The sequence below is a fragment of the Cariama cristata genome, unplaced genomic scaffold (assembly GCF_000690535.1).
Source record: "Cariama cristata isolate BGI_N322 unplaced genomic scaffold, ASM69053v1 scaffold3955, whole genome shotgun sequence".
NCBI lineage: Eukaryota > Metazoa > Chordata > Aves > Cariamiformes > Cariamidae > Cariama > Cariama cristata.
Window position 1 is genome coordinate 130,427 of NW_009615651.1, and position 11,226 is coordinate 141,652.

At 38.8% G+C, this 11,226-nt stretch overlaps 1 protein-coding gene across 1 annotated transcript in view; it reads right to left on the reverse strand.

The window, feature by feature from the left end:
* The window catches only part of MCTP1 (multiple C2 domains, transmembrane 1), a 131,148-nt gene extending 121,356 nt beyond the window's left edge, over window positions 1-9,792 (reverse strand). The window contains exons 1-3 of the mRNA XM_009699887.1: window positions 9,607-9,792; window positions 8,742-8,912; window positions 7,013-7,143 (exon numbers count right to left, since the gene is read on the reverse strand). Of these exons, the coding sequence (XP_009698189.1) occupies window positions 7,013-7,143; window positions 8,742-8,912; window positions 9,607-9,792 (488 nt within the window). The remainder of the gene's footprint in view (window positions 1-7,012; window positions 7,144-8,741; window positions 8,913-9,606) is intronic.
* Window positions 9,793-11,226: the final 1,434 nt, after the last annotated feature.

An 11,226-nucleotide genomic window follows, 5' to 3' on the forward strand; every position in this document is an offset into this window, starting at 1 on the left:
AAAATGACAGACCCCACACGATGCCTGTGATAGGTGGTGGATAGAGGTGATAGACTGAAAACCAGGAAAGCTCCCAAAGGAGCTGGAGACTGAAACTCAGCTAAGTAGGACACTGACTGCAGGGGAGTGCAGTGCCGAGCTCGGGAAGCTGGAGAGGATCCCCGGGAAGCTGGGAGCACACTGCCTCGCTGCAGAGCTCAACAGGACCTGGGAAACTGGGCTGTCAGGTGCCGAGCAGAAACAGGGAAAACAGGAAAGAGCCCGGCAGTTTGGGGTAAGTCAGTCTTGGTAAGGGAAATACGAGAGCTGGGTGAAATACAGGACAATCTCACCAGTCACTTAGCAAAACCTGAATACGGACTAGAGTTTACTGCTTGCTAAAAGAAATACGGTCCATGCCACAAAATTCTGTTGATGGCTTTTGAAATGACCAATTAACGTTTTCCTAAGCATAGCTCTTCACAATAAAACTACAGATTTACTTCTGGAACTCCACAGACAGAAAAAAGTACTTGCAGATGTTTTAGGATGCGGTATTTCCTACATTGTCCCTGTGCCACAGCCGTATGCTAGACACATCCTGTTAGTGCTGTCACCGGTGCAATTTCTTTGCGGCAAAATTAACACCTTACTCCGCTATACCAGTCTATTGCTTTGATGAACATTATGTCTTTGATGAACAGAGTTCGCTCCTCACTAGTTGGTCCAAGCAACTTTGCAAGAGCTTTTGCACAGCTCCAATCTGTGCCTTCCAGAAATCCTCACAAATCCCTCTCTACACCCCAAACCACCTTCTGCACTTACTGTCAAGTTCCTCGTCTCTGGGCAGCCACTCCACTTTTCCTTCTCTCTTCCTCTTACCTTGCCACTCTCACTTCATGCAGTGGAGTACATTTCCATATGTGGGAGACAGAGGGTCAGAAGAAGGATCCATAAACATAACACAACTTGTGTGCAGCATTCTGTATTTCAGAATACACTGGGAATACTATTAATTTTGCAACAATACGTGACAGTAACAACTGGCAGTGAGAGTTGTAAATAATAAAATATCTTGTAAGAGAAAGTTACTGAAGATTTGTGAGCCAAAACGGAACCTTTTTTGGCTTTCTAGCAGAACAGCAGTGCCTCTGCAGTAATAGAAGAAGTTAAAATGTGCAGAGATGGTAATAAATAAGGTGTGGAATACCTGAAGGTCAAATTTTGAGATGCAGTATTTACACCTAACTCCCTTTGACAGCAATCAGAAATGGAGATGGCTCAGCACATCTCAGGATTTGTTGAGGGCAGGCCTGCCAGCAGCATTTTTGGATTTTAATGCTTCAGGCAAAACCTTCATTTTACATTGCAAAATGCATAGGCAATAATTTAATTTTAGTCACCATGTATAATCAACAAACTATGATACACACAGGCTGTTGGTTGTGTGCTTGTCTGTTAATTAAACAGAATTGCTGTTTAATTCACATGCGCACACAGTTCAAAACTCAAATTACAATAGCACAATCACCATTAAATTTAAACTTTGAAAATAATATATCCTTCCAAAGTTACTTTAACATGCAGAAATTTTCAAATCACCATGTGAAAAAAATAGTTGAAACACCAATGTAAAAAAATACTCTTTACAATTCCAGAGGAACCCATTTTGTCTCTACATAGTTTTGCAAAATTGACAAAACTTCAAGATTCACCAATTTCAACATTAACACAGGCTTTCACACCTACTATTAAAAACCTCTTTCTTGGGCAACAATATTTAAAAAATAAAATTGCCAGTATTTTAATATAAATCACAGTCTCCACAACATCTCTAGAAAAAATTGGGGAAGAAACGTTGGCAGTAGCATATTTAGTGTCCTTCACTCAACTTTATATGCATGTCGGAGTACCCATACACAGCCTTACAGCACCACTCAGTTCTCTCTGATAACGTTCAGTCTCCCATACTGAAACTGCATAAATTGCAGTGGAAAAAATAAAAATGAAAAAGACATAAATATTTTATATAAAAATCCCACTTTAGTTTAGAACTTTGAGTAGTGTATCCCTGTGCTTTCAGATTAGTAATGCAGCAGCATAGGTCGCACATTGCTTGTATTTGGGTGCATCCAAAAAACCCTCTCTGGCTTCGTTGCTATGAAAAAAAGTAAACAGACAAGACATAGCAGATTAGGTGTTGAAAACCTAAAAACTTAATTTTGAATATTTTAGCTTTTGTACTTCATAACATCCATTATATGGTGTGTACCCATACACACATGCACACAAAATCGATTTGAATTTTCATGACCATATTCAGAGAGGTTATGGCAAATTTCCGTTTGCTACAGATAAAATTAATACTTAGCTTTAATGAATATACTATACAAAAGGACTTTTGTTCTTAATTTGCATCAGATGGGAAAAAAGATAGTAGCTTCTATAAATACTGATGAAAATAGATATAGATGAAGTCAACAGTAATTTCCTGGCACAAAATATGAGAAGTAGTCAATGTCATTTTAAACACAAACACACATTTTTCATACCAATAAATAATGCCATAAATCCTGCCATACTGGATTGCAAATAACTTCAGCTGAACAAAACTGCATGACATGGGATTTACTTATCCTGTGTGTTCACAGAAACAACTTGTTCTCTGACAGCACTCATTCTTGGCAATTTATTGCAGCTGTCAGCAGCCAATTTGTTCAGATTACTGCTATGCATAAAGGTGTAACAATCATGAGGATTTATTAGCTGATTATCGTAAAGGTGACAGTCAGGATCGCCTTCAAAAACGCAGATGATAAGAAAGTTAAATAATTACAAGAAGATTAAAATCATTTCACCTTCATTTTGATCTTCGTATTATCTACATAAACTTACTGCAGTATATGTTTTTAATCACAGGAGTATATTGACTCAACATGGAAGAAAAATTATTTGCTCATAGCAAAAACATGTGAATATTAAATGTACTCAAACTGAACAATATACACACATACATATGTATTTCTACTTATCAGATGAACTAATGACTAACACTGCTCGTGCAAGTCCACATGCGTATTTGAACGCAAGATGGCCGCCCCTGTGGCTTTAGCTGCTGGTGTTCTCCAAAAAAAGAACTTCTAGATCTCAGCTCTTTGGTCCTGGAATGTTGGGCTTTTTTAAAAAAACGATATTCAGAAGAATGCCAGAATTTAATCTCCTGCATGGTGAAGCTCAGTTCTGGTCAAGCCCACAGTTTCCTCATACAAATCAGCATATGATAGGAAATGTATTTTCCTCGAAGTTTTTGTATGAGGTCTTTTTCCAGGCTTTTGAAATCCCAAAATAAACACTGAAATGGTTCTAGGATTTCAGTTTTTTAGACTATTCTAAGGCAGAAGTTCACAAGGTGCAACATGCTTTAAACCCTCATGGAGAATGAACACAACTGAAACTCAAATGATTTTTACAGACACATCATGCTTGAAGTTAAGAACGGAAATCTACCAGTCAGCATCTTGTTTCAGGAACCGCCATGCTGAATGTGCCTGGGCACCAAGATGAAGATGCAGCTTTATGCTAGTTCTGTGACAGACGCATCTTTCTCCTTCTCTGAATTAGGATGCCATGCTGTCAACTCCTACCCTCTTAACACCTTCCTCCCTCTTACAAGCCACCCCTTCCACTTCCATTCTCCTCTTGTCACACCACTCCAAAGCCACAGTCTCACTTCCATGTCTTCAGCCTTCTCAAATCTCTCTCCTTCACCTTCCTCCCCTCTAAACAGGATCGCAAGCCAAGCTCTCACAGTGCCAGCACACGTACCATCACCACCTCATCACATTCCCAGCTCCCTCCTAGCCCTTACGATGCTCCAGCCTAATGAGTATCATGATACACACAGGGTCCATAGAAGTCTACGCTTCTCATTTCCCACTTTTTTATTTCACTGAAGTGCAGCTGAGACAGAGCATCATTCCATGAGAAGTTAGAACATTCTGCTTCGGAATAAAATTTCCAAGTTACAGAGCTTAACACAGTGAGAACACTTCAATGCAACGGGGGCTTCCCGTGCTGTTTTCCAGGAGGAACCTGGAGTTTGTCCCTTCAACCTTCCAGCCAGTGAGCCTGTTCTCCCACAAAAGTTTTAGGGATGGCACTCTTCAAAGAGATCCCCTGGCAAAGCAGCTCGGTAATGCCCGTTTTGCATGGGAAATTCTGCTGACCTTCATGCGAGCTCCGTGAGCAGATGACTGTGGAGGACCCAAAAAAACAACACCGTGAACGAAAGCTGAGAACTTAAACAATCTTTTTCTTCTGTTTTCTCAATTTGGTCTCCTGTTTTCCTCAGTGAGTAGGATCTCTGCAATCAAGCATGGCTTCTCCCTAATCATGCTTTGGCCAGGCAAGACATCTTCAAGAAATAATAGTTTTCATTTGCATTTAACAAAAATATTCCTATGCAATATAACAGCTGCTGCTTGCACATTATTCAGGAAAGTGGGAAGATCACAGTAAGATGAAAGGGATTACTCTCCATTACTGAGCAATGCTAGAATACTACCAGGAAGTCTTTTGTTTCCCTCCTACGGCCTCATTATCACTTTTCCTGGAACCTGAATCAAAATATTCAATTTATTACATGTGCCTTAAGAGTCAGAGAGCCTTAGTCATGGAGCACAACTCAGTCAATTGCAAAATTAATATACGTTTAGCATAACACACACACACACAGAGCAAGCCTGTAGTGTCGGTACCAAAGTACTTCCAGCTTTTAGAGGCGGCCTCAAAAAGAGAATCTGGGGAAGAGAGGTCAATGTAAAGTGGAGCTGTCAGGTGTTGGTGATTTTTATCCACAGTGACTGGAAAAGAGTATCAGGGAGGGGGAATATTAAGACCTATTTTTGTATTCAGATTGAGCTTGACAAATGACAGTTTTTCATGGAAATCTTCATGGAGAGGAATTTGTTTGCAGGTTGCATTATCCAGAGATAAGGTACCAACAGAAGGTGAAATGAGAGAGTGTCTGAAAGGACAAACTGAAGAGGGATTATACATACAATGACAGCAGAGAGGTCACAAAAATACACAGCAGCAAGATTTTGGGAAAAATACCACTGATTTTGTTAAAATCAGTTATATACTGCAGAAGTATGTGGTATAGAAGATTAGCTTTGTCCAAGGAGTGTCTTTTTTGGTATATACAAGAATTACAACTATTTAGGAAAATGACAGAAAACAAAACAAACTTGGTTCTCCCACTGAAAAATGCTAAAGGCTTCAAGCATTCCTCTTAGAGAGACGATTTCTCATGCTATCAAATTTTTGGGCCTAAATAAAATGTAGAAATCATTTTTGACTTGCATAAAAGCATGCAGTTACTAAAAAGATTTTAGTAAATCTAAACATTTTTCGGTATCTGAAAAGCTACCGAAGCAGCTCATGTGACTGTTTGAAGTTACAATTTGTTCTTCTCTAACTTCTCTACCACATTCTTTCTTAGGTTTCAAATGCCTTGGAGCAAAACTGGTATCTTTTATTTTATGCAATGCTCTTAAAAAGACTTTAGAATTACTGGTAGCAGTAACAATGCAAGTGCTGCTTTGATGACAGTGTTCTGAAAAACCGCACGTGAAAACTCTGAATCTCACCATCTTTTGGATAAGAACATTAAAGTTAAGCAGAAAATAGCAATAATTTCCCAAGGTATAGTACATGTTGACATAGGACTAAATGCTTATGTTACTTCAGAAAAACAGCTACTGTTACCATACACATCGGTTGAAATCAAGTAAGGGAAAAAAGACAATGTAAACTTCAAACATAAACATATCCTCCCATCCATAGGGTTTCACCACATAAAATAAACCCCTGCTGTGTACACTTTTGAAAAGGAGCTTTGTCGACATTAAAGTTGCTTGCTTGCCAGAGACTCTGTATGTACTCTGAGCTCCCACAATTTATGGTAGGAAATAAACACAGAATATGATCCGACAGATCTAATTTGATAAAGCAAGCCATTACCCTAAACAGAATGGGAGGAGGAAAAGGTCAGTAGAAACATAATCACACTGACAACAAAAGTACATGGCTCAGTCTGCGGGATTTCCATCCCTGATCTTAACTATCAAAAAAAGTAATTTTACTAGTTAATAGTATCAATGTCCTGGTGAAAGCACCTACAACCAGTACCCTAACAAACAATCAAAATACATGAGATTAATAGTAATTACTATTATTATGATGTATGGATATCAGCTAAAGCAGGATGTAAACAAATACCTGAGCTGTACATGAGATTAATAATAATTACTATTATTACGATGTATGGATACCAATTAAAGCAGGATGTAAACAAATACCTGAGCTTTCCAAATAGCACCTACTTTGTACTATAAGCACAAGACAGTTTTTCCTCCCATTAGCCAACAGCTAATGCCACAGTTAAAAAACATCAGCACTTTTCTTCTTCCTATATAGTAAAATGGAGCATAACCATACAAATTTATACCATTCCTTGAACTCCAAGACAGATCCCAAAGATTCACTTTTCCTGAAAACGAATTAGGAGAATGATCTTATTTCTTTGCCCCAAAAGTTGACGTTAGTCCTTCAAGGCTCTCATTTCATTCACCAAATAGATTAAAAGATAAGTGCATAATTTTGGTCTTATGTGCCTATTATAAGTCAGAAGAGTTATTTCTCTTCCAAGTTGGACGTTGCCATATGGAACCTCCTGCATCTTGATTATTGCTCTAAACCTGGGATTTTTATTTTGGAAAACCTGTCGCTATCAATTGGTAAAAGCTGCCACCTGCTGGTCAATAAAAATTATTTTACACCATCAAAATAAAGAATTACATCAATGCAGTAAACTGTACTGATATCTTGTAAAAAATCCTCCCCCACCTTTAAGAAAAAAAAAAACACCAAACCAAGAACAAATGGTCGTAAGAAATAGTTTCAACGGCAAGGCTCATTTTAATCATCTGCCCTCATCCCCAGGGAACAAGAAGGCTGTAATTGCACAAACCTGCCAATAAAATCATCCTTTTTGCCAGCATCTTTGTCCCACACGGTAATATCAATAATTCCACCTCGTTCTTCATAGAGATGAAAGTCAAACTGCTCCCTCCACTGAGGATTCAAAGTTTTTGGCACAATCTGAAAGGAGAGCAAAAAGAAAGTCATACTGCATTTTGCAGGCATAGTTTCTTGAATTGTAAATTTGATCTTTAGAGTCTGTTCAGGAAGGTTTTTCTATTTGCAGTATGAGTATCTTAAGCAGTGAGAATTAAATAAATCGTAATTAGAAAAGACTACCGGCCAGTTCTCCCATGCCTCTCTGACACAACAGCAACCTCCAAAATCCTGCAACCTGTCACCTTCAAAAGCCTCCTGAACAAAAGATTTACCCTGGGAATGGATCCATTTTTCTGTAGCATAATTATGTCCTCTCTTAAGTGACAGCTGTGAAGTTATGTGTCTGAGTGTAAAGGAAAACAAAGCACCAGCAATGACAAGTAGATAGTGACTGTAAGTATTTAAACATTTTATCATGTCCCGTCTCCCCAGCTGCAGTAATACTGGGAGAAAGATGATACTATGGTTTTACTTTTTATGGAATAATACTCTTTTTTTTTTTCAGAACTGTATTTTACTTCCTTTCCTTTGCAACTCAGATGAAAGCAGCTTTCTCAATCATTATCAGTCCAGTTACTTCTGACAAAAGAACTAACTTCAATGGATTTCAGTCCATGTACTTCTGACCACACTCAGCAGAACAGAAAGCTTGCAGATTTTTCTACCATAACGCAAAAGCAGTAGTCACAGTAGTCACATCTGTCCTGAGCAAGAATGGAAACTGTCTAGTACCTTCCCTATGAAGCAATTGCTACCTACTACATCCATCAGTTCTGCTGGCTTGAAAAAATGGAAAAATCAGAGAGGATTAAAACACAGAAATGCTATGAAAGTTTTTAAGTAACAAAAGAATGAAATTTGATTTATTCTAATTTCAGATTAAGAGGTCCTAAGGCAGGCTCACAGGCCTGCAAATGTGGCACCTAAATGCTCCTGGTCTCTTCCTCACTTTACCCTTCATCTGGCTGTGAAAACCACATGGGCTGTCATGGCCATTGAGAGAGGGAGGTCCTGTGCATCATCGGCAGTCCGAGCATCTTCCATAAACAGCAGTTTTCAAACCAGTAGGGATCAGGGAAACAAAAAAATAGCAGCAAGAAAGCCAAGCAAGTCTCCACAATCGTTTTCTCCTTGATCAATCCTCTCTACCTGTTGAGCTCATATGTACACAAAAATTTAATGAAACTTGCTATAAAGACACAATGAGGAAAGTGAGAATATAAGCATGACATGGTTTGAGGATAAGACCATGCAAAGGATCCAAGAGGTGAGCGGTATCAAGCCAGAAAGGCACAAAGGTGACTTCTACTTGTCAGAACCACTCCACATCTCTCCCCTGCCATGAATGACACATGGAAATAAAAGCCAACGCAGTCTGTATGGAAAATCGTGTGTCCTGCCCTGTCACCCCACATTTTTCAGTATCACCTAGTATTATTTTTGTTTATAAGGAAATAAAACCAAACATCTAAACAAAACTCCAGATGCCCTGACAACTAGTTAATACAACAATAAATCTCCATCACTATTCACATCGTCACATAAGCCAAAAAACCACAAATGGGAACAAAACATTTCAAACACAGCCAATGTGCATTTCAGGTCACAGCTAGAATTACCTTGCTCTTGTACTTCTGATGACCCAACCGGAACTTCACGTAAGGATCACTTAGTCCATTCGCATCCATTGCCTTAAGTTCACGACCTTCTATTAAGGTAACACTAACAATCCCTCTCCATAGCTGAGATTTTCTGTGCAGGTCTGAAAGACGTAAGCTCTGGGTCTGAAACTTCAGGGAAATAAAAACATAGATTTAGTTAAAACAATACCAAAAATTTCCCCTGCATTTTAATGTTCAATTTTATATAACTATGAATGTAAAACAACGATCTTAAGCCATTTTGAAGTTATTTGACAGTACACATGTAAACTATATTACAAAGAACTACTCGGAGAGAAAAAAAACTGTGACAGAAACAAAGCAGTGACAAATAGACAGTTAATGTCATATGCTGCTTTTGCAGAAGCAAGCAGAACAAATGCTACTTAAGGAAATGTTCAGAAAAAAAAAAGTTTTGCTCCTTCACTTCTCCCTCTGCTGACAGAAACAACATTACAAGTAAGTGTTACGAAGTCTCTTCTATTAGTAGCATCTGATTGAATGAACTTGAACAAACTAAAATAAACATAAACAGTGAGAAAATTAAACTTCTATTAAAGTAACACAAACCTACCATGAGAAGCGTGGATCAAGAAAATGTAAGTCAGTAAATTCCTGCACACATGACAACTATCTCAGTCTCTTAAATTATGTGGTATTCTCAGAAACAGTAAGAAAAACCAAATTAAATACTGACACATTAGTTCAAGAGTTTCAAAACTATACGCTGCAGAGCCTCTGACCGGAATTGTGTGGAAACTTGTGGACTGTGAACTCTTAGCCTTCGGGGGTTAAAAGAAAATTCACACACACCCACACAAACCAGATGGCCACAGCATTCATCAATGGACTCCACTGGGGGTGGGCGAGCAGGGTTTATAAACTTGAGTAACTCACGATCAGCTCCAGTTTGCTCTGAGCTACAGGGGGTAGAAGGTACCAGAAATGGGAAATCACCTTTGCAATCCTGAGGTAGGCAAACGCGTCTCGGGTGCATCTGATAAGCCATGTTGCAAAAGGCTCCCCCTTTTATTCTGAAATTTTATTTGTTCAAGGTTGCCTTATCTAAAATCAGAACACTAGATAGCTAAACAATATTTAAACTCACAACTTACTCTTTCTAGGAATCAAAAAAAGCAAGTCTGCATGTATACTCAGCCATAAATACATGGAATGTATGTGTCTTCTTTATTATGCAATGTAGTTTGAGCAACAAAGTCTTTATGGGCTCAGCAACCCTCCATACATGAAGGGTTGCATGGTTGGTTTCATCAGTTGCATACCTCCAGTATCTCTGTTAGAGGTTTTCTGTGTAAATTTGGTTTGACTCTTTCAGAGGGTAAACACAGCCGGATAGTTACAGCTATGCAAATGCCCAGGGCAGGCATTTTACTTTATTACCCAGAGAAGATTATAGAAAGTACACTGGAGTATGATCACTAGATTACCATCTGCACTCACCAGACTCCAGAGAGAAGGGTTCTACATGAGGGCTGGGGCCCCTGGGGTTGGAGCAAGTCTGAATAACGTGCTTTTAGCAGTATTTCAGATATCATATTGGCATGTATTCGTGTTTTCTAGTGGCTGTTCATTCCAAGCAGTATGGTTACTCCCAAACATTCCACTGTATTTATTAAAGATTTCTCTCCCTGAAGTGAAGGTTTTGACTGCGGAGAAACTTCTCACAAACTTACTGTTTCTCCAAAGGCAAATAAGGAACAATGGAATAACCTTTAACTTAATCTGTGACATGAAGCAGTAGTGGCACACTGGAAAACAGAAACTCTACAAAAATTAGGGCACAAGTGGGAAACTCAGTTGCCCAAAGAGATTTCATTTTTAACATGGGAACACTGTCAAACTTAAATTTTTTCTCAGCACAAATACCCTTCATTGAGGGTATAGAGTCAACATTGCAAAAGACTCGTATTGTGAAGAAGTGGTAGGTTTGGTTTTTTTCTTTTGTTCCAATTTCTCAGGTTTAGAGCAAAAGAAAGACTGAATAGTAAATAACCAAAACTGACTCTGCCCTAAAGGTAAGGTGATGGGAGACAGAGAAGGAAGAGACAAGGCCCATTTAGGAAGGTATTTCACACTGGGATAGAAGCAGTGGTTAGCTAAGACTTATTTTGGCAAAGAATACACAGTCTGGGGGGGGGGGGGGGGGGGGGATGCAGGGGGGTGGGGGGTTAGGAGTTAAGTGAGAATGAGTTTGCATTTACAATTCTTCTAAAGTAAAGTTTAAGCACAACCACATAGCTCTTTACCTCACTAACCACAAATGAGACAGTGAATCATTTGGAGAATATACTTCATCTAAATTCCATATTTTCAACAGCTCTTAAAATAATTTGCTGCATTAGAGCAGCTGCCACCGTATGAAACATGCTGATTGTTTTATGACCAGTGGGGACTTTCATCAACAGCGGTAATTTACATATGA